The sequence below is a fragment of the Bos indicus genome, chromosome 14 (genome assembly GCF_029378745.1).
Source record: "Bos indicus isolate NIAB-ARS_2022 breed Sahiwal x Tharparkar chromosome 14, NIAB-ARS_B.indTharparkar_mat_pri_1.0, whole genome shotgun sequence".
Lineage (NCBI taxonomy): Eukaryota > Metazoa > Chordata > Mammalia > Artiodactyla > Bovidae > Bos > Bos indicus.
The window spans coordinates 16,235,833-16,260,106 of NC_091773.1; the positions used below are offsets into that span (position 1 = coordinate 16,235,833).

General features: G+C 46.2%; 1 protein-coding gene across 1 annotated transcript in view; it reads right to left on the bottom strand.

Annotated features, from left to right (window-relative positions):
* Nucleotides 1–24,274, bottom strand: part of FER1L6 (fer-1 like family member 6) — a 135,070-nt gene that overhangs the window by 45,193 nt on the left and 65,603 nt on the right. Inside the window, exons 22-27 of the mRNA XM_019974110.2 lie at nucleotides 18,895–19,029; nucleotides 15,074–15,223; nucleotides 5,443–5,553; nucleotides 5,018–5,179; nucleotides 3,530–3,710; nucleotides 1,883–2,109 (exon numbers count right to left, since the gene is read on the bottom strand). Coding sequence (XP_019829669.2) covers nucleotides 1,883–2,109; nucleotides 3,530–3,710; nucleotides 5,018–5,179; nucleotides 5,443–5,553; nucleotides 15,074–15,223; nucleotides 18,895–19,029 — 966 coding nt within the window. The remainder of the gene's footprint in view (nucleotides 1–1,882; nucleotides 2,110–3,529; nucleotides 3,711–5,017; nucleotides 5,180–5,442; nucleotides 5,554–15,073; nucleotides 15,224–18,894; nucleotides 19,030–24,274) is intronic.

Consider the following 24,274-nt stretch of genomic DNA (forward strand, 5'->3'; position numbering starts at 1 on the left):
CTGGCCAGGGGGCCTGCTGACAATTTATGACCCTCTCCTTGTGACAGCGGTTGTCAACCAGGACCGCTTATTTCTCCAGGGGTGATTATTCTTAAAACAGACGCCGCCCAAATAAAGTTACATTCCTATAGGGTGAGGGTGTAGTGGGTTTTAGATAAGGAAAGAATTTACTTAGCCTAAGGTCTAATGTGATTAATATCAAAGGTTAATACTTATTTCTTCTTTATGTTAATTAATGTGTGTAAGGGCAGGGGATGTGGAGACTTAGCAACAAACACAGGCTCAACAAATGAAAAACCCTTCACCAATACAATTTCTAATCAGCCCATTATACTTATACTAATAGTTTTCTAACTTTTCTAAGGAACCTGTTTTTAGAAGGTTTAAAGCATCTCATGCCTCTCACGGTTGGGAGGCTGTGAGCAATCACATGTGGCCGGACAAGCCTGTCAGGCAGGCTAGAGGACCTTCAGAGAAGTTTGTAGGTTAAAACACTCTTGTCACGCCCAGGAATTATTATTAACTGGAGCTCTAAGTTAACTCATTCTCCAAAAGAGGTGGTGGGGGACAGCTCCCCGTAAAGTCAGAGGTGTAGGTGAGAGCACAAAGTAGCAAAGTAGGCAGGCTCTGGTTATGGGGGTAGACGCTCGAGGATTTCCAGGGGGACTCCTGAGGCTCGATCTCGCCTTTGCGTATGTCGAGCCTCCTTCCTCATGACCTTTGCCACGGGCGGAGTGCCTCACGCTGGCCCCCAACACCTGCTCACTTCACTGTCATGAGGATTAAGTGGCATAATGTAGAAAATCCCCCTTTAGCATCATATCTGATTGGAACCGGTGCAAATAAATGAGACTGACAACACCAAGTGACTGGGAGATGGGGAGGCAGTGTGATGTATATACGGCAGAAAGCAGGCATTTAGGGAGAAGACAGTTAGCTGTGTCCTGACAGATTCCTCATGACCTTGTGTGCATCATTTGTTTGTTCTCATCTCCTGGCTACCTATGATGTGGCAGGCATTCTATCTGGTACAGCGGATCCAAAGATATATATTTTTTTTTAATTTATTTTTCATTGCAAGATAATTGCTTTAAAGAATTTTGTTGTTTTCTGTCAAACCTCAACATGATAGAGATCTTTTTTTAAATCATCTTTGAACTGGTGAAACCCACAGTTTTATGGTAGCAAAAACACTTCAACTGAGATTTGTAACACCAAGCCGCAGTTACATTGCTGGTGGGACAGAGAGAAACCTGTGGGTTGTCAGAGAGTCACAGTGAGCCTGGATGAGATGGGAAGAGCCCGAGAAAACATTTATTCATCTATCTCACTCTGCCTCTTATTTCAGCTTTTACCATTTGCTGGGCAGGTCCTCTCTTAGGACTTTCTCAAAACTGCTTTCTTCTTTGAGTCAATTGGTAGGTACACAAGGATTTTGCATTCAAAATTATGACTTAAAAGATTACTCCTGCCCCCGTTTTATGATCTTGTATACTTATCCATCTCCCCTTACAGAATCTCAGCCAAATCTTTTTGGTCCCACAAGATGTTATACAAAGTAGGTTGTAGGTTCAAAATATTTGTGGAATAAGCCTAGATGAGGAAATCATTTTTCCAAGCCAATGAGTAGAGAAGTATTTCTGTTCCATTAAATATGATGTCACATTTGACTAACACTTTAATTCCATTTACACTGACATCTGATTCTACGGCAATGCTGTGAAGTGGGTATCAGTGTCCCCATTTTACATATGAAGAAACCAGTGCTCAGAAATGTGAAGTTTCTTGCTGTGCTCACACAACTAATGGGAGGATTAGTATCAGAACCTTGTTGGCAAACTCTAATGTGCCTTGTAAATATGAAGATGGATGACATTCTAACCTTAGCTTTTCCATCTTTTGGTGGCTCCTGGGCTGCAGGTTTGTGTTCTGGCTCCAGCATCGGGGACGAGTCAGGGATGTCAATCAGGTTGGCTGCCTGAGCCTGGGCTGAGTCAGGTACCACTGTGGGAGGAGGCTCCATATCCACAAAGACATGATCTTTCGGTTCCTCCTGAACGGAGCTGAGGGTCTCAGAGGGCTCAGTGGCAACCGATGAATCTGAAATATCTGAAATGAAAGGACATTGGATCAGGCAACTGGGCTACAATCAATACAGGGCGATCATTTCGAGGACCCAGTACTGGAGATCAGACAGATCAGAATTCAAATATGACAAGTTCCTAACAACGCTGAGCCTCACTTTCCATATTTATAAAAGGACAGTAAAAATATCCATGTCTTTGGGAAATAAATGAGATCATGATGTAAGGTGTCTGGGGCATAACTGGTCATCAACAAATGATTGTACTTATTGATCCCTCAGAGTAATTTTAAATAACTGTGGTTGTAGGAGTCATGTTTATCAAGATTTAGTGAACAGATCCTCTGTGTTGATTGCCCTCCCTCACTGTGTTTACCAGGGGAAACCTTAGAAACTCCAGAGGTCTGTGAACTCCCAAAGTGTTGGCAGAACTCCGGCCACATGAGTCCATGTGCATAATAGGGAGCCTGAAATAGACTGCTGTATACTTGAATAGGTTGGCACAGACTAGTGTAGACTGATGTAAACCAGTACTGCTCTCTGCAGCACACTCTGGAAGTACTTAATAAAATTACATGTATTCATCTCCTGGGAGCCAGTAATCTCACCACTACCCAGGATTCTCCCTCAGTGAACACACACAGGATGTTCATCACAACATTGCAGAAGTGGGGAGCTGGAGGCACCCCAGTGGTCCAGTATGAGGGGATAATGAAACCAAGGTAGGGTAGATGCACCAGATCGGGGGAACGAGTGAAAGTAACCATAGCAACATGGACAGATCTTAAAACATAGCTTTGAGTGAGGAAAGTGGAAAACCAAGTGAATATTATAGTATCATATATGTTAATCAAATAGATTTAGATTTTACAAGCATCAGCAGTGGGAGGCATGCGGTGGGGAAACTAGGACTAAAGCATGGAGAGGCCGGTGAAAATAATGAGACCGCAGTCTTGCAGAGACAAGTGATGACTGTGCAGCAAGAGCCATGTCACCCAATGAACTCGACCCTGCACCTGGATCCCAAGCAGAGAAATTCCAGTAACATCAAGCAAGGAGAATGTCAGGGGGTAGGGGCAGGAGGGGAGGAGGGCATGGCAATGCACTCTAGTCTTCCTGCCTGGAAAACCCCATGGACAGAGGAGCCTGGTGGGCTACAGTCCATGGGGTTGCAAAGAGTTGGACACTACTGAAGTGACTTAGCATTCACGCAAGCAGGGGCAGAATGGAGCTCCAGTCACAAAGAACCCTTCTTAGAAGAGTTGACCCTGATGTCAGGCTTCAGGTCAGAACCTGGCAGCTAAGAAGCAAAGGGGACCGCAGGAGCAAATTCTTCAGAAAGATCCATTTGACCTTGGGGCATTTGTTTTGTGCTGGGTCCCGAGTGGACACCTGCAGGTACCACAACTTCATAGCCCACAGCTGCAAGATCTAGAATCTTCCTACCTTTCCCAACTTGGGCTCCGCCCACCTGTGAGGTGAGGCTGAGGGGCTCCCTGGATTTACACAAAAACTGTTTCAAGCAGTTGATGGTGTAAGTGCCCACCAGGGTGCTCCTCCCGAAGGCTCTCCAGTCCACCACACAGATGCTCAGGGGTGGGTGCAGAAGCTCGTTCTCAGGCAGTTCCTGCAGGGAGAGATGAGGATGGAGTGGGGTATGACCTGAGCTGACCTGTCTGCGAGCAGGACCGAAGCCAACCAAGCATCCATCCTTCCTCTGAGCCTGCCTTGCCCTATCCCTCTGGGTCATGCCTGCAGCTGGCCAGAGTCTGGAGCACTGTCTTCTCAAGTCAGGGAGTCATCATGCAACATAATGAGGGATGGCACTAACAATTCAACCCACAAATAAACTGCAAAAATCACACACTCCCCAAGTCGTCTTCAATCTTCTTATTTTGTCATTATCTATCCAAACCCTCATCTCAGAGAAACACAGATCCAGGATATAAAACAGATGAGAGTTGGGCCACTTAAGATGGAACTGAGGGCCAGCACCCCATCCATTTCTTTACCCTGGTGACCTCCCCCACCCCAAGCTCAACAAAGCCTGGTGTGGAAGCTTTGCAAACACAGTACATATTCTTTAATTCTAGTCGTGACTCAGACAGTAAAGAATCTGCCTGTAATGCAGGAGACCTGGGTTCAATCCCTGGGTCAGGAAGATCCCCAGGAGAAGGGGACAGCTACCTACTCCAGTATTCTTTCCTGGAGAATTCCATGGACAGAGGAGCCTGGGGGGTTACAGTCCATGGGGTTGCAAAGAGTTATATATGACTGAGAGACTAACACTTTGCTGATAGAAAATCTGTGTCTGTTGGAGCTGACTGGGCTGGACAAAGCAAACATTGATTTCACAGTTAGTTCCAAATCAGAGCATAAAACAGTACTGAAATAAAGAAAAAGCACAGGTATCAAACATCACTTTAGAAGCATAAGTTCAAATGCAAACTGCTGAGATGCTATGTACAAATAATTTTTAAAACATCTGACCATTAGTTTTTTGACAGTATCTTCCAGGCCAGTGGTTCTCAAATGTCAGTGTGTATCAGAGTCTCCTACAGAGCTTGTTAAACCAGAGGTGTCTGGGCCCCAGCTCACCCCTAACAGACTGATTCAGTAGTCCTGGGGCAGGACCTGAGAATCTGCATTTATAATAAGTTCCTGGGTGATGGTGATGAATTGGGGGCCACACTTCAGGAGCCACTGTCAACCTGCTTTGATTTACTAAATGATCTTCTCCTGGAAGCTTCCAAAACAACAAAAGTCTGTCTTATCTCATTCTGATATTCTGGCTCTTCACTGAATTAGACTGCTCTTTCTTGTGAGTAGTGGACACCTGAAACTCTAAAACATCCCCCCAAATTCATGAAGGAGTGAGTTATATCTTAGGGAATGAGCATGTAGGGGCCTGGGGGTAGGAGGCGGGGACCGCACCACTTCAAAAGCATCTGCCTGGACGTTGAAGTTTGGGTTGTTCTTGTAGCTCTGGATCACACAGGATTTGACGCCGCGTCCTGCACACTCAATGAGGACCTGGGGACGATCCACTGAGAGGAGCTGCACCTTCTTCATTTCTCGGACTCCCCAGAAGAGAACCTGAAGAGAGAACAGGTAGGGCTATCACTCAAAGGCCCGGGGAGGATCCAGCAGGTGTGGCTCAGGGGTGGGAACGTCAGGTGCCCCAGCGTGGGAACCACGGTGTGTTCTTCCAGGAAAGGATGGTGCGCTCCTCGAGGGCTCCCTCTGAGCAGCTGTGTCTCCCCCTGGACCCCACCAGTCTCCTCACACAACCCAGCTGCGATCGCAATGCACCAGTGCCCTTAGTTCCAAAGAACAGCCCAATCTTTCTGGCCCCCTACCTCCACGCGGTATTTACTCAGCACTGGCCGGATGCTGGCAGGAACAGGGTAGATCTGGGTGACATCAGGTGGGTCGAAGGGAGGGAGCCCTTGCAGCCCAGACGCGGGGACCTACCACACAGATCGAGGCTGGTTAGAAATCAGAAGAGGCAAGGAAAATGAAGGCTGCCACACAATCTCACCCTCATGGGAAAGACTGCCACTGTTTTAACCACAGGAATGTTTCCAGCTTAAAATGTAAATCAAGATGATGCATTTTTATCACAGTTTCTTAATCAACAAACACATTCAATCATGAGGGTAATCCAACATTAGTGAGCACTTACAATGTGTCAGGAGTTAATAGGTTCATAAGCTTTCAGTGAGCTCACAGTAGAGAGGGGAGGGAAAAAAGACAAGTAGATGGAGCTTCACAACCTCATCAAATGGCACGGGAACTCCAGCTGTGGAATGGCAGAGGGACTCTGATAGGATTCCAACCTCTGAGACTTCACTATTCCCCTAGTATGCACTACAGGAGATTCAGTCAACCACACAGACACTACATCGTAATCAGTGAAACAGAAAATGAAGTCTTTTGAAGGCAGACCTCTGGGATGAAAGATGTCATTTCCTGTGCCTTTGGAGTGAATGACGCTGCAGGAAGGCAATCACCGTGCTTTACTGAACTCTCACACAAAGGAATTAGAAAGTCTCCTATGGAAAGGGCCTTCTCCCTGGGTGAACCACCGTGCATTACCTTCAAGACCCACCTCAGCACGCACATCTTTTACGAAGCCGCCGCTGCCACGGGGACTTCCCAGGTGGCATTAGTGGTAAAGAACCTGCCTGCCAATGCAGGGGACCTAAGAGACGTGGGTTTGATCCCTGGGTCAGGGAGATCCCCTGGAGTAGGAAATGGCAACCCACTCCAGTATCCTTGCCTGGAGAATCCGATGGACAGAGGAGCCTGGTGGGCTACAGTCCATGGGGTCACCAAGAATTGGACACGACTGAAGGGACTTAGCACACGGCATACACACTGAGCCATTCTACTCTTCAGTCCTTGGCACAGTGTGTCTTCTCAGCAGGCTCAGTGCAGACTTTAGTGGACTGAGCCCAGAAAACCAGGCTGTGCTGTGTGGCCCTGCATGAGTCCTTTTCCTTCTCTGGGCCTCAGATGTTGGACCAGCTGACCCTCGCTTTGGAGCTGGAAGTTTTCCTCATGGGGGAGTTTGTCAGACTTGGCCAAGAGGAAGCCTTTGTTTACTGCATTTCCTTCTCAGACCCTCAAGTGATGCTCCATCTCCAATGGATTCTTGATAAATGTTTATTGGCTGACTGACACATTAGCTCCGTATGCTCGAAAAAGTCTAATTGCTCATCAAAACCTGCAAAGTACAAACATATCATCGTTTCTTTTTTGCAGACATATTCTAGCTGGCAACAGCAGATGCGGTTCAGTTAATTAGAAAGAAGCCCGGAAAAAGAAGACAGCAGGCACTGGGAATGCCAAATAGACTCAAGATAATGAAGCTGCAGAATGAGCCAGACCAGAAAAAGAAGCTTGGAAAAGATGAGGTGAACACTGCCTGGTGATGAGCTATCCAGGCTGCAAAACATCACCTCTCTGAGAAAGCTAATTGCTCCTGTGGTTCCAAAGATAAAGCCACAGAACAGCTGTGATGGTGGCATAGGATGGTGCTGCTACATGCGCTTTAAAAAGTACCACGTGTCTGCTCATCTTGGGGCTGCTGAGATGTCAGCCTGGGAAAAGCCCTAAACAAGCTCATTCCAGAAGCGCCTCAAAGATGCCCTTAAGAGTTTAAGCTGCCCTGCTGGCTCAGATAGTAAAAAAACCGCCTGCAATGCAGGAGACACAGTTTCGATGCCTGGGTCGGGAAGATCCCCTGGAAAAGGGAATGGCAACCCACTCCAGTATTTTTGCCTGGAGAATCCCTTGGACATAGGAGCCTGGTGGGCTACAGTCCATGGGGTCACAAAGAGTCAGACATGATTGAGCAACTAAAACTTTGAAGGATCCCACGGCATGGTGGAGGTTGAGTGATTTTGCTCCCAGCTTTTTCAGAGTGAAATGGGTTGGCTGCAGGCCTATAAAACCACATAGTGTACGGTTACTCAGTAGGGTATGATATGGAATTGTTATGAAGGCAAAGTGTGAAGGATCAGGATAAGTTGGTCCAAAAGCCTGACTGCTTTAATATCCCAGGACATATCTAACCTAACAGGACCTCGAAGGAGTTCCAGCGGCAGGACAGGACAGGGGACCCAGGCACAGACTTTAAGGGGGTGCCACACTTGGAGTCATGTAGGACCCTAGTCTCAGTTCCTGCCCATCTGAAAAATCACTGATGCTCAGAAGCCTTGTTCCTTTCTCTGTCTCCCCCAGCCCATCATCCACACCTCCATTATCCCTCATTCAGTATAATAGGTGGATACCAGTTTTGCGCTTCATCACTTAGTAGCTGTGGAATTTGAAATAGTCACACAGTGTCACCGAGTCTCAGTTCTGTTATATGTAAAGATAATGATATCTGATTCATGAATTGCTGTGAAGAATGGATGAGGCAGCATGCAAAGCACTTGGCAACACTTCTTGGCACATAGTAAGTTCCCTAGGAATAAGAGTAAACTGGAAATTGACAGACCTGTGCAACGATTAAGGCTCAACTTTCACTCATCTTAGTCTCCAATGGGACACAGGTGCTCAAGGACTGCTAGTTCCTGAAACTATCCCAGAAGCATATTTAAATCCCCTTTCAGGTCCTGACTTAAATGCCACTTCCTCAGGGAGCCTTCCCTGGATGCCTAAAGTGTTAAGTCTGCCCCCTCCCACAACACCCACACCTGCTTCATATTTCATGTGCTTTCCCTTTCTCTTCAGTATTTACCACACTGCTGCTATGTTACAATTTACATAGTGCTGTCCATTATCTTCCCTTCCCTAGAATACAAGTCCCATGAGGTCAGGGAGTTTGTTTTATCACTGATGAATTCTTAGGAATATTCTGGGACAAAATAAACACGGGATAATATTTACTTAAGTGCATGAATGAATGAATGAGGTCTGAGAATTCAGAATATCTGCTGTAAAGAGGCCACAGTATGTGCAGAGTGACTGTACTGACATGTGAGACTGAAAAAGCAGTCTGAAGATAAATGAATTTGGGGAGAGGTTAAATGCCAAGCTACGGACACCTGACATTCTCCTAGGGGCTGCATTTTCTTTTCATGAAATACTAAGAGTTGTCATGCAAAAAAAAAAAAAAAATTGTACTCAAAAACATTGGGGAAATGTTGAATTTCAAAAAAGAATTTCAAAAGTTTCTTTGTAGTTGACTTCTCAGACTCTTTACTATGGTAATGGGCATTTCAAGGCTCCAAGAGGGATATATAAAACAATGAATTTCTCAAACTTTCTTTTAACCATAGATCCCCTGGAGGAGGCTATGGCAACCCACTGCAGTATTCTTGCCTGGAGAATCCCATGGATAGAGGAGCCTGGTGGGCTAGGGTCCATACGATCACAAAGAGTCAGACATGACTTAGCAGCAGCAGCAGAGGAATTCATGTTCCAAAAATACAGTCTTCAGGAAAGTTTCTTGGAGGTGAGACGCAGACAGACACTGATCATTTCTCAAGAGGAGAGTAGTATAGAGAATTGTCTTCTGGGAGGAACTCGGAGAATTGAGTGAACAAGAAAAGAGGAGTAGGTTAGAGTAGGTTAGACCAGGAAAGAGGCAGGTGGAACAATCCTGATGAAACGAGGGTCTATGGGAACAAGGGACGATCATCTGCTAGAACAATTGGCCTAGCCATGGATATAGACCCAGAGTGAAGAACTACATTTGAGTCTGAATTCTCAAGGCAGAGAGTGGGAGAATGGGGTGGGAGGCGGGAGTGGGCCAGGACTGGAAGGACAGGGGGCAGCTAGCTGGGTAGAGGAGGAAAATGGAGATAAGGAATTCAGCCTGGAGCATCGAAGAACCCAGGTACCAAACCCTTCTTCTGAGACAGGGCAGCATTTCAGTAATGGAGAAGGAGAGGTGGAAGGTAAACCACTCACAAACAGAAGCTTTGAGCCACAGGTGACAATGAAGGAATTTTCCAGCTCCTGCCTGCTCGACTTGTATGAGATCCACCCGCTGAGACAGTTGTGTTGATGATCAAATTACTTTTTGGACAAGGAATCAGCTGAGAGGAAGTCCTAATGAAACCCTAATGAATTGTGTCGCTTAGGTTGCTTGCCTCTGACAAGGCTGCCTCCATCCACCCTGCTGTTAGGAAGCAGGAGGATCTTGCGTTAGTCCACCCGGCTCATCGCAGAGGGATGGAAGGAGGATCAGAGGTGGGACTATGGCATTGGGAGAAAGCCCAGCCTTCAGAGAGCCTGTCGGGATCTGCTGGTCCAGCCCTCACTGATGGATTAGGGCAGCGGTCCCCAACATTTTTGGCACAAGGGACAATTTTACCATGGGTGGGGGGTGGTTTGGGGATGATTCAAGTGCATTACTTTCATTGTGCACTTTATTTCTAATCTAATGCCACCGCTGATCTGACAGGAGGTACTAGTCTATGGTCTGGAAGATTGGGGCCCCCTAGATTGGCAAAAGCCACTGGCCATCAATGCAAAGTAACTTGAAAAAGAAAACCAATGAAAAAAAAAACAATGTTATTAGAATAGGTCATGTGTAGCATTTCTTAAACTTTCTTTTCACTCTGTCTGGAGGGGCTGGTGTTCAAAAAAGTAGACTCAGAGAAATGTTCCTGTAGCTAATATTGATCTTTTTTTTTTTTTTTTTGAGGCATTGAAACTGAAGCCTGTGCTTCCTTAAAAAGGAAGGTTGCAAGTTGAAAGAGGGATTATACACAGATGGGCATGAGACTTTCTTCTAAAAGTAGCTAGAAGGATCAAAACAGGCAAAATTCCATTTGCAACAACATGGACAGACCCTGAGAGCACAATGGTAAGTGAGGTAAGTCAAAGACAAAGGCAGATACTGTACGACATCACTTATATGTGGAACCTGAAAAGTCAAAAGCCATATAAACAGAGAGTAGATTGGTACATTGACAGGAGTGGGGAGGTGGGGAAAGTGAGCAAGGGTGGCCTAAGGGCACAAACTTGCAGTTGGAAGATGAGTAATTTCTGGGGATCTAATGCACAGCATGGTGACTACGGTTACAATACTGTGCTGTACACTTGAAAATTGCTATGAGAGTAGATCTTAAAAGTTCTCTCTCTCTCGCTATCTCTTTCACACACACACAAGTTAAATGTGTGAAGTGATGGCTGTGTTCATTAACTTTATTGTGGTAATCATTTTGTAATACATACATATATCAAATTACCATACTGTCTACCTTAAAGCTCAACATTCAGAAAACTAAGATCATGGCATCCGGTCCCATCACTTCATGGCAAATAGATGGGGAAACAGTGCAAGAAGCACAAGCTGGAATCAAGATTGCCGGGGGAAATATCAATAACCTCAGATATGCAGATGACACCACCCTTATGGCAGAAAGTGAAGAGGAACTAAAAAGCCTCTTGATGAAAGTGAAAGTGGAGAGTGAAAAAGTTGGCTTAAAGCTCAACATTCAGAAAACGAAGATCATGGCATCCGGTCCCATCACTTCATGGGAAATAGATGGGGAAACAGTGGAAACAGTGTCAGACTTTATTTTTCTGGGCTCCAAAATCACTGCAAATGGTGATTGCAGCCATGAAATTAAAAGACGCTTACTCCTTGGAAGGAAAGTTATGACCAACCTAGATAGCATATTCAAAAGCAGAGACATTACTTTGCCAACAAAGGTTTGTCTAGTCAAGGCTATGGTTTTTCCAGTGGTCATGTATGGATGTGAGAGTTGGTCTGTGAAGAAGGCTGAGCGCCGAAGAATTGATGCTTTTGAACTGTGGTGTTGGAGAAGATTCTTGAGAGTCCCTTGGACTGCAAGGAGATCCAACTAGTCCATTCTGAAGGAGATCAGCCCTGGGATTTCTTTGGAAGGAATGATGCTAAAGCTGAAACTCCAGTACTTTGGCCACCTCATGTGAAGAGTTGACTCATTGGAAAAGACTCTGATGCTTGGAGGGATTGGGGGCAGGAGGAGAAGGGGACGACAGAGGATGAGATGGCTGGATGGCATCACTGACTCAATGGACGTGAATCTGGGTGAACTCCGGGAGTTGGTGATGGACAGGGAGGCCTGGCGTGCTGCGATTCATGGGGTTGCAAACAGTCGGACACGACTGAGCGACTGAACTGAACTGAACTCCTTGGAAGAAAAGTTATGACCAACCAAGACAGCATATTAAAAAGCAGAGACACTACTTTGTCCACAAAGGTCTGTCTAGTCCAGGCTATGGTTTTTCCAGTGGTCATGTATGTATGTGAGAGTTGGACTATAAAGAAAGCTGAGAGCTGAAGAATTGATGCTTTTGAACTGTGGTGTTGGGGAAGACCATTGAAAGTCCCTTGGACTGCAAGAAGATCCAACCAGTCTATCCTAAATGAGATCAGTCCTGGGTGTTCATTGGTAGGACTGATTTTAAAGCTGCAACTCCAGTACTTTGGCCACCTGATGCAAAGAGCTGACTCATTTGAAAAGACCCTGATGCTGGGAAAGACTGCAGGCAGGAGGAGAAGGGGACGACAGAGGATGAGATGGTTGGATGGCATCACTGACTCAATGGACATGGGTTTGGGTGGACTCCGAGAGTTGGTGATAGACAGGGAGGCCTGGCGTGCTGCAGTTCATGGGGTCACAAAGAGTTGGACATGACTGAGCGACTGAACTGAACTGAACTACCTTAAACTTACACAAAGTTATATGTCAATTTTATCTTAAAAGACCTGGGTGGGCGGGGGGGAGGGGCAGCAAAACTCCACCAATATCAATTCAATATTACTTAATACTTTACCCAATTTTGACCTAAAATCACTCATGGACAGCCTAAAATCACCTGGACCCTCACTTGAGGAAAGACTGGACCAGCTGGTTTTGAAGGTCACTCTTTCAGTGCTAAGAGTTCACGTTTCTATGCAGCACACATCTATCTGCTGAGAGCTGGTTCTATTTAACTTTCACCTGATTGGGCATCCTGGAATCCTAGAACTTAAGATTTGTAAGACAAAGATTTCACCAGTTCTCTTCTCCCCTCCTAGACTACAGTCGCCACAGAACTGAAGCCGATGCCTGGGTTTCTGCTACTCTGACCCTTTAAGAGCTCATCCTGCTTCAGTTCCCCTGACAGATAGATTGTTCTTTCTCTAAGGCAGCCATACCAGCATTAAAAAGTTCATCCTTAAATGGAGCAAAAACCAGACCACAATCAAAGTCTGATTAGCTGTACTTCAGAGCTCATCTCTCGGAGAAGGCAATGGCACCCCACTCCAGTACTCTTGCCTGGAAAATCCCATGGACAGAGGAGCCTGGTGGGCTGCCATCTACAGGGTCGCACAGAGTCAGACACGACTGAAGCGACTTAGCAGCAGCAGCAGCAGCAGCAGAGCTCATCTCTAATAGTCTTAAGCAACTCCCAAGCTACACATGTGGGCAGTTTGGATTTGAGTACAAGTGTATCTAACTCAGTAGCTGTTCCCTTCCGCTTATACTCTCCAGTCTCTCCAGCTCTTGGGGGAATTGGTATACATGAATTCTAGGCTCCAAGCTGCCATATCAAGTAAGCCATTGCCTTTCTATCCAGCTCAGTTTCTTCACCTGAAATAGATGGGACTAGACTAGGTCCGTCTAGTCAAAGCTATGGTTTTTCCAGTGGTCATGTATGGTTGTGAGAGTTGGACTATAAGGAAAGCTGAGCGCTGAAGAATTGATGCTTTTGAACTGTGGTGTTGGAGAAGACTCTTGAGAGTCCCTTGGACTGCAAGGAGATCCAACCAGTCCATCCTAAAGGAAATCAGTCCTGAATATTCATTGAAAGGACTGATACTGAAGCTGAATGTCTAATACTCGGCCACCTGTGATATGAAGAACTGACCCTTGGAAAAGACTCTGATGCTGGGAAGGATTGAAGGCGGGAGGATAAGGGGATGACAGAGGATGAGATGATTGGATGGCATCACCGACTCAATGAACATGAGTTTGAGTAAACTCTGGGAGCTGATGATGGGCAGGGGGGCCTGGTCTGCTGCAGTCCATGGGGCCGAAAAGAGTCGGACATGACTGAGTGACTGAACTGACTGAGATATCCTGCTTTAGTATTCCATGGTATAATAATACTACTAATAATAAAATAAGTAGCATTTGTTGCATGTTGATTTCATGCCAGGAACTTTAGGGAGATTAATTATCATCTCCAGTTTTGCAGGTTAAACAGAGAGAGACTAAGTGGCTAACCCAAGGTCGCACACTAGTAAGTGATGGGAACAAGATCCATACCCATGGGATCCACCTCTAACACCCTCCCTCTTACTCGCTTGCTGTGTCTTAGGATTGCTTGCTTCCTAGTTTCTGTACCAGGTGAGATTTTTCTAAAACTGGGATTTTTGGAAAACAGGCTTTCCTAGAGAGGATTGATCTGACCCAAAGGGCAGGTGCCCTCTGCCCCCAGTGAATGGGATGGTCAGGGAGAGAAACCTCTCTGATGCAGGCCCACCAGGTCATTTCTTCCCTCTGTCCCATTTGGTCCTTGATGATTCAACCAGACTCAGCTTCCCTCCTCAAGTATCCTGCCTTTGCTTTCTGAGAAGTTCTTCCTAGACGTATGTTCCTAAATTCCCCAAAGTCTTAGTAGGACAGATTAGGAACTCGAGGTCTTTGGGAAACTTTGTGATACAGTGTAAGGAGCAGAAGGTTTAAAGGTCTTAAGTTCAGCTCTCAGTTCAACCACCGACTAGCAGCCTGATGAGGGAAGTCAATCAATTACATTAATCCTCAGTTTACCATCCATAAAATGGGAATCATAATCCGTACCTCATCAGGATTGAGGGAGATTTCAGTGTGATGAGAGGGGATGTGAGGCAGCAACCACAACACGGGGCACGTGGGAGTGTCCACAAATGTTTTCTCCCTTCCCCTTTCATATCCTCTAATGGTTTGTATGGAGCATGCTATGCTAGGCTATGCTAAGTCGCTTCAGTCGTGTCCAACTCTGTGTGACCCCATAGACGGCAGCCCATCAGGCTCCTCTGTCCCTGGGATTCTCCAGGCAAGAATACTGGAGTGGGTTGCCATTTCCTTCTCCAATGCATGAAAGAGAAAAGTGAAAGTGAAGTTGCTCAGTCGTGTCCACTCTTAGCGACCCCATGGACTGCAGCCTACCAGGCTCCTCCGTCCATGGGATTTTCCAGGCAAGAGTACTGGAGTGGGGTGCCATTGCCTTCTCCGTGTATGGAGCATAGCGCTGCTCAAGCTTTGCTGGCCAAATCCATAAGGACCTTTCATCCTGGGACTGTGACTTGCAGCACAGGGGCTCTGGGAATAGCTGGTCACCTGCGTTCTTAAATGGTATCTCCCAGGTCCCCAGAAGGAGCCATCTCCAGACACAGGACAGCGGTGAGGGACCAGGCACAGAGTGATGGATGTGCACCTCCTGTGAGGCTGCTTCTCTGGCCGGGTAGACTAGATGGACGGCTAGTGCAGCTGTCGCTTCCAGTCCACTTACCTGCAGGAGTTCAAATACAGCAAGGAGGTCCCCTCCAGAGAGGTTCCCACAAAAGATGGGGTGATAGCACAGCCTGGGGGGCTCGTAGTCCTGGTCAGCTAGTTTCACCACAGGAGCAGCCACAGTGGCACCCAAATATTCTGGCTTTCCCTAGGGCAGAAAAGATAAGAATTTTTGTCCCTTGTGGTCACCTACCTCGTGTCTCAGTGTGATTTTGTAATTAACCTTCACAAAGCCATCAGCCTCGTGTCTCCCTCCTACTACTGTCTACATGCCTCACTGTCTTCTTCTGCTAAGCCCCTCTAGTCCTTTTCCATAGGCTCGGGGAGCAATAGAATCTATCTGGGCTCCCAGGGAAAACTCTAAGGTCATCTCAGGGGCTTCCTGGCTGAAGACCACCTTAGGGGTTATCTCTTTTTTTCAGTGTATTGAGCTCAGTGGAATGAAGATAATCACCCCGGGTAGACTTGAAAGGGAAAAGGAAAATAAAGTGGTAGCACACATTCTGAACAATCTCCAGGGCAGGGCACCACTGTGGCTGAGACACAAGTTTGCAGTCCAGGCAAGCATGAGTTGGAGACGCCAAATCTACTACTTTCTAGATCTCTGGTCTTGGACCATTTACTCAACCATTTTGATCCTCATGCTTAAAAAGGGGTTAAAAGTACATTGTTTTGAGAGCAAAAGTAGGGTACTGCGCATGTCCCCTGCACACAACATCACCTAAGGGGGGGCAAACCACCTAAGGACAGTGTTACCCTCTCCCCATATAAGGAACAAGTTTGCTCCTCCTTCTCAGGGAGCAAGTCAGCAAGGGAACCTGTCGATTCTCACTCCCCCACTGCTGCAGCAGGGGCCCCAGTAAAGCCTTGGGTGAATTTCTTTTTTAAAAAAAGGTACATTGTTTACAGGGCCATGATGATTAACGTAATAATGTATGTGCTTTGCACAACAGCTGGTAAACAGTAAGTGCTCAGTGGCAATCCACTCCAGTATTCTTGTCTGGAGAATCCCCATGGACAGAGGAGCCTGGTGGGGTACAGTCCATGGGGTCACAAAGAGCTGGACACGACTGAGTGACTAAGCACAGCACACGCATAGTAATATGATGGTGATTAAGATCAGCATGTTTAAGTAATAGAGCAATTTTGCCCAACTGTTCTTGGCAGTAAAAGAGTATTAGAATGGCTTTGTTTGTAAGTTTCTTGAAGAACTACTTGATGGTATATCTTCTGCCTTTTCCTAGTGCCTGCTCCCAGTTCTGGTTCCACCCCAAGCAGCCTGGGGCTGGAGCCTGGGGCTGCTTTGCTGTTTATCTCAAGAACAGCTGTGATGTAAGTCCCAGGCAGGCAGGCAGGATTACCTATTTTATTCACTGTTACGTCCTCTTGGCACAGGGCAGGCACTCATCCAAGCTCTTGTTGATCCAAGAGTAAAAGAGCTTTCACTTATCTGGATAAGTGACCTCCAAGTCCAAGGACAGGGCCCATACTCTCTTTGGCTGAGGCTGGGTTTTAACACCTGTGCTGCTTCATTGCCTTTGGACTCATGAACCAGCATTTGCATTCCCGGCTGTAAAAGGAAGCTTGGCGAGGGGGAAAACAAACAAACGAAGCTGCCTGCTGATATCCAGTGGCACCATCAGACCTGTTCCGGGGATGAGTGGAGTTAGGGCAGCTGGATATGAAATGAATGATCTGCTGCATAATTATTTTGTCCATAATCCTAGCTCAGAAAAATTAACTTAAAACGAGCCCTGGAAACAAAAGAGTAAACATAAACTGAAGCAACCTGCGTGCCAAATGTAAACTAATTTCTTACAGAGCCGGCAGACTTGAATGAGGGCACAGGCACCGTGTAACGAGAGAAAGCTAGAGACTGGAAGCTGGGTCCTGCAGAGTCAGAATCTAAAATTTGATCATCACCATGGGATTGTGATGGCGGCAGCCCACGGGTGTGAACAGAATCTTTTGCACATCAACACGTATCTCAAGGAAGAAAGTGCAAAAAAAAGTTCATATTTTCTTTCTCTCCTACATTTTCTTTTCCTTTAGATGTGAGAATGTAGGCTTTCTTTTCTGGACAGAGTTTGGCTTGGGGAGGGGCCCAGGAAGGCAATCAATGAATGGAGATCTAGAAGAGGGTCTGAAAAGCAAACAGACAAAGGGAAATCCACTGTAGTCCAGTGGGTGGGTCTCAGTTTTTAATGATGACTGATTGCTGTTGTGTATATTTGTGTGTGTGTGTGTGTGTGTGTGCGCGCGTGTGCGCGTGCTAAGTTGTGGCCAACTCTTTGCAACCCCATGGGCTGTAACCCGCCAGACTCCTCTCTTTGCCCATGGAAATTTTCCAGGCAAGAATACTGGAGTGGGTTGCCGTTTCCTCCTCCAGGGGAGCCTCCCACCCCAGGGATTGAACCTGCACTTCCTGTGTCTCCTGCATTGCAGGCAGACTCTTTACTGATGAGCTACCTGGGCAGCCCTTGATTGTTGTTATTGGTTGTCAAATAAAAATACTTAAGATTGAAATCATATTGTTACGGACTCTATTAAAAAGGTGTTTATTTTGTGACCTTCTTTACAGAAAGTCTATATTCTAGGCACAGCAGTAGAACACACATCTACTGGAGTAGGTTGCCATACCCTCCTCCAGGGGATCTTCCTGACCTAGGGATTGAACCCACGTCTCCTGAGGCTCCTGAATTGTAGGAGGATTCTTTACCACTGACCCACTGGGGAAGCCCATAAATATACCACTTAGCCCAAATTTACAGATGGGGGAATGGAGTCCAGAGAGTGACAAGGAGAAGCTGAATATGTATGTCTAAAGGGAGACAGTCACAATGGCCACTCCACTTGTGCAGGAAAAAGTGGACACAGGAGGCTAAATTCAAGTTCTGGCTGTGCCTCCAGCCAGCTGTGACCTTGAACAAGGCATTTGACCTTTCTGGGCTTCTGTTTCCTCTTCTCCAAAGCCAGAAGGGGCTTCATGCTCTCCAGTTCTCCCATCCAAATTTCCTCCTGACCTTGGCTGAAGGTCAGAGCTGCCAGGCTGCTCTGAGGAGGTGAGGAGGCTTTAGGAAATTTTCTTGCAACAACTCTTGTACTTAGTATTATTTGTGCTTCTACAATCTCCAAAGGAGGTAAAGACATTAAAGAAAACATTAAAACAAGCCTTTGCCTTTCCCTTTAGACTTCTTAGTTTAAAAAAGAAAAAGATTTGTTTCAGTGATTAAAAAAAAAAATCCTCCAGTAAGCTTTAGAATTGGCCCAGCATTTCAGAACACAGACATCTTTGGAGAGGAAGCAGTCTGGCTAACATCATAACAGAAATGAGATGGAGATAAATGCATTGTTTCAGGGCTTGGAAGCAACAACCAAAATAAGAAGATCCAGTTACAAGACTGAATCGGTGACAATACATCCATTTGCTTCCAGCCAGGGAGATCAGTAAAGACCTTCTGTTTACAAAAGGCATGGACTTTTTTTACTAGCAGCAATAGAATATAGAGCCCGCTGGGGACTGGGGACAACTATGGGTGGCCTTAATAATTATATTCCTAAAGAAGTGAATGTTGATTGAACTTTTGTGAATCAGATCCTATTTTAATTGCAATCTAAAGGGTAATCTAAGCAAAAAAAAAAACCAACCCATTAGTAAAACAAATGATCGTCACTGATTTCCCTAGTTCTGTAAAATCAGCGTTTTTCCCAGGTGAGAACTGCGTCCAGGCACCGTCCCAGGCTGGATAAAGAAAGGAAGGTGGCTGAAAACAGAGTGTTTTTGGTGAAGCCCGGTCAGCGCAGCCCTGAGACACTCACCACCGCGTCACTGTCGTACAGCTCCACCACCACTAAGGGTGGGGATTCTGCCAGCTCCTTCTGGTCTCCGTGCAGCACCAGGTCATTGAACAGGAGCATCTGGTTCCAGGTGGGGGAGAGGGTCTCAGGAATGACCTGTAAGGTGGGGCCAAGAGAAAAGCCAACACTCACTCGATCAAGTTGGAGGGGGCTCTGGGAAGGGTAAAGAGGACACATCCTTAACATCATTGCTCACTTGATCAACATTCAAGCAACAAAGGAAATTAATATACTACTAAGTACCGGATGCTAGGCATGCAGACTCCCTGCCCTGGAGGAGCTTACCTAAGTTTCATGAGTAGTACCCCACCTGATTGCCACCCTATTTGCAAACACGAGTGTAAAAGTGAAAGTCACTCAGTTGTGTCTGACTCTTTTGTGACCCCAGGGACTGGAGCCCGCCAGGCTCCTCTGTCCTTGGAATTCTCCAGGCAAGAATACTGGAGTGGGTTGCCATTTCCTTCTCCAGGGCATCTTCTCTACCCAGGGATTGAACCTGGGTCCCTGCTTTGCAGGAGGACTCTTTACCATCTGAGCCACCAGGGAAGGCATTTGCAAGCATAATTCCAGCTTAATCCTCGCAGTGGTGCTTCCATCATGACACCAGCTACCCTTCACTGAGCACGTACTGTGTGTTGGCTGCGGTGCGTCACATACACTGTCTCGCTCAAACTTCCCAACAATTCTGGGAGGTGGAAGCATAAGCCAATGCTCACTTGTCCAGAGTGAGCACGTGGCAGAACCAGGATTTAACCTGGATCCTTTGGCCCAAACTGCTAACTTCATCCATCCTCACCAAGTAGATGCTAATATTATCTCCATTTGGTTGTTCTTGTTGTGCTGTCATGTCCAACTCTTTGTAACCCCATGTCCGCCAGGCTCCTCTGTCCATGGAATTTTCCAAGCAATACAGAAGTGGGTTGCCATTTCCTCCTGCAGGGCATCTTCCCAACTCAGGGATCTCTTGCATCTCCTGCATTGGCAGGCAGATACTTTTACCTGGGAAGCCCAGTGAAAGGCTAAACTGAGGATGAGGGAGATTTAGTGATTCTTCATTTGTTAACAAATAAAATTGTGTCATCAAATACTCAAAAGCAGATTCTCAAGTTAATATTCCTGTGGAATTCTACTGCTGTTGGCTACTTAATCTGACTGTATTGAACTGACTAGGGTCTTCAAAATAATCCTTACCATTTTGCATGACATCATTCTTTCCTCCATAGCAAATTGTGACAGTGGAAATTAGCTGCACCCATTATGCAGATGGGAAACCAAAGGACAACCAAACTACATAATTTGTCCAGAACCATGAATGTCTCACCAGAAGTGGCTCAGCGCTCCCTGCCAGGCCATTCAAGCAGTACCTTTAGAAGCTAGGGTGTGATGGACTTGCATCCTCTATTTTACTGGATGTTTGGAAGCATGCCATTTTCACAGAGCTAGAAGCTAGGCCTGCTTGCAGGATGGGTGGACTTTGCAACTAGGCAAAAACTGTTGCATTCATACGTGAGTACTGGAAACAGGCCACAGTCACAGCCTCCCAGACAGTGCAGGCAAATGGACGATTTCACAGCATAATGCAGACCACACAGCAGCTGCTGGATCCTGAGGAAATTTCCACTGCGCACCACTCTCTCTAGGAGGGATTAGAGAGAGCCTCTGGCCTGAACTAACTAACTGCTTAGGCTCCAAGGTCCAAATAAAACTGTCATCTCAGAGTTTTACATCAAGAGCCATTTCAAGTCACGGCCTTAAATCATTTGCACTGTGATCACGAAATAATATTTTTATTGCTTTTTATGTGAGCCATAAAAATATCGCACATTCCACAACTTCCTTCCTTGCTTTTTTGCCTTTGGAGTATTTTATGCCTCTCACACAGTGAGGTTTTGAACATTACGTTCCAGGGAAAATCTTAATTCTTTGGACAGGAAAAGAATGGCTTCCACCAACTCACGAACAGAAGTTACAGCGTTGCAATGCTAAGTTCCCCTGTGAAGGTGACTGACATCACAATAAACATGTGTTTTCAGGTTGCTTTTGAAAATAAAAATGTGATCATTTTTGCAGGCTGCCCCCAAGAGTGTAATACCAAAGCAATTTATAATTCTCACAGCATCTTTCCTACAGAAATGTTCTGATGGCTTCCTTGGCACTTGGGGCTATAATTGCTGCTTGGTAAGATTCCAGAGGCTAGCATTCAATCTTTCGTTCATTATATATCTATTCCTTCAAAGTGCTGGCACAGTGTCCAGTATCGCATGGCATCCTGTGCTGAGTGGGTGTTCGATAGCTACTTGCATGAAGTAATGAGTGGGTATTGGCTTGTCCCAGGAGTGAAAGGACATGTGGCCACCTTTGAGAGGTACTGAAAGGCTCACCCGAGCAAAAGTACATTCTCCCACTTTGTAACCGGGAAGGGTTAAATTTAAATTTACACTGGATCTGCTTCTTTGACTTTAACCCTTTTTTGTTATTATAAACATACATAATGGCTTGCTTCAGGGACATAACCTGAGCCCTGCACCTGGCAAGGACTCTAAGGTAATGAAACTAACACATCCCCCTATCTGAGACTTGCCATTCTAGGGGATATTTGCAAGGACTGAATAGCCTTTTTACTTTGTTTCCTCGCCTCTCCCCATCTCTGATCCATAAAAGCACCTGGCAACCAGGCCCTGACAAGATGGTTATTTTGAGGTGATAGCTGCCATCTTCTCATCAGCTGGCTCATCGATTAAAGTCTCTTCCATTCCTCAACCCCTCGTCTCTAGGATTCACTGGCCTGTCATGCAGCGAGCAGAGCCAGCTTGGATTCCATAACAACTTCTTTGCCAAGGTGAGCACAACTCACCTCACTTTCTCAGAGCTTCCTTCAGAGGTTATGCTTGTAAAAACTGGTTCGATGACATTGCTGGAGAGATTCTAGTAACACTGAAGTTTAACGCAGAAGGAGAAGGGGACAACAGAGGATGAGATGGTTGGATGGCATCACTGACTCGATGGACATGAGTCTGAGCAAGCTCTGGGAGCTGGCGATGGACAGGGAAGCCTGGCGTGCTGCAGTCCACGGGGTCGCAAAGAGTCGGACATGACTGAGCAACTGAACTGAACTGAAGTTTAACTCTTTGAAGAAGGAGTGAGATGGCATGGATGGAGTGTGGCTTTAGTCTCAGAGACACCCCTGGAATAGAGCCCTGGTTTCACCATCCACCTATGTCCTACTTGACCAGGTGATTCAGCCCCTCTGAACCTTAGTCTTACTCACTTCAATGGAGTTAGCACCTACCTTGTAGAATTGTTATGACCATGGTTTAAGATAAAGCATATTAAGTGTCTGGCATACAGTAGGTACTCAATAAGTGCTTACTGCCCACCCTAATCAACCCCAGCCACACACATTTATAAATGAGTGAACATTTATTGACTACCTACTGCATGCCAGTCTTGGTCACTGGGTAACTCGTGTCTTAATAAGAGAACACCTGTTCCTCAGGACTCAGCATCCACCTGTTTGAAATCTCAGCTTCCACGCTCCCCACCTGCTAAGATCCCTGTCCTTCTCCTCGAAGCTCCATCTTAGCCACACAGTCTCCCTCCCCTTCTATCTTAGCCACACAGTCTCCCTCCCCTTCTATCCCCAAAGTCTTTCTCTTTGGGAGCTGTCTCTCATTCCCTTTACTCTATCACCACAAGATTTCCAAGTTCCACGTCCTTGGTGGTGTCTGGAATAGCTGGATTTCCAGTCTGAATTATTTTGTACCATTAAGTCACATATAAGGGGCTTCCCATGTGGCGCAGTGGTAAAAAATCAGCCTCCCAATGCAGGAGATGTAAGAGATGTGAGTTTGATCCCTGGGTTGGGAAGGTCACTTATAAAGGACTTGCTGCAAAACCCACCCTTCAGAGTCAGTTTTCCTTGAGCAACACATTCAGACACGTGCTTACAGGTGAATGGTGGACCAGCTCAGCTATGACTGTAGAGCCCCCAGCTCAGCCTTCTCCACCTTGAAGAATGCATGAGCTGGGCATGTCACACAAAGACTAGTCCCACGGAGGCAGCACACACTGCAACAGGAGAGGGAATCTAGAACCCTTTCTTTTTTTTTTTTTTTTAGTTTTCTTTTTTAAAAATATGAATTTATTTATTTTAATTGGAGGCTAATTACTTTACAATATTGGATTGGTTTTGCCATACATTGACATGAATCCGCCACAGGTGTACAGATGTTCCCCATCCTGAACCTGCCTCCCACCTCCCTCCCCGTACCCGTACCCCACATCATCCCTCTGGGTCATCCCAGTGCACCAGCCCCAGGCATCTTGTCTCATGCATCGAACCTGGACTGGCGATTCATTTCACATATGATATTATATATGTTTCAATGCCATTCTCCCAAATCATCCCACCCTTGCCCTCTCCCACAGAGTCCAAAAGAGTGTTCTATACATCTCTGTCTCTTTTGCTGTCTCTCATACAGGGTTATCATTATCATCTTTTTAAATTCCATATATATGTTATGATACTGTATTGGTCCAAAATGGAAGCAGAGTGGTTAAGCAAAATGACTTTGGAATTAGACCAACATGGGTATCCATCCTAGCTCCACAGGTGTTAGTCACTCAGTCGTGTCCAACTCTGCAATCCCATGGACTGTAGCCCACCAGGCTCCTTTGTCCATGGGATTCTCCAGGTAAGAATACTGGAGTGGGTTGCCATGCCCTTCTCCAGGAGATCTTACCAACCCAGGGATCGAACCCAGGTCTACCGCATTTCGGGCACACACTTTACTGTCTGAACCACCTGGGAAGGCAACGTGAAAGCTGCTCAGTTGTGTCCGACTCTTTGTGACCCCATGGACTACCTTGACCCAGGGATCAAACCCAGGTCTCCCGCATTGCAGGCAAATTCTTTACCAGTTGAGTTCCCAGCATAATTTGGCTCTACCACCTTCTATTAATAATTAAAGCGTCTCCAAGCCTTACCTTCCCCATCTGCAGACTGAGGACACTAGTTCAGTTAGTCAGTCAGTTCAGTCGCTCAGTTGTGTCCGACTCTTTGCAACCCCATGAATTGCAGCACGCCAGGCCTCCCTGTCCATCACCAACTCCCAGAGTCCACTCAAACGTCCATCGAGTCTGTGATGCCATCCGGCCATCTCATCCTCTGTTGTCCCCTTTTCCTCCTGCCCCCAATCCTTCTCAGCATCAGAGTCTTTTCCAATGAGTCAACTCTTCGCATGAGATGGCCAAAGTACTGGAGTTTCAGCTTTAGCATCATTCCTTCCAAAGAACACCCAGGACTGATCTCCTTTAGAATGTACTGGTTGGATCTCCTTGC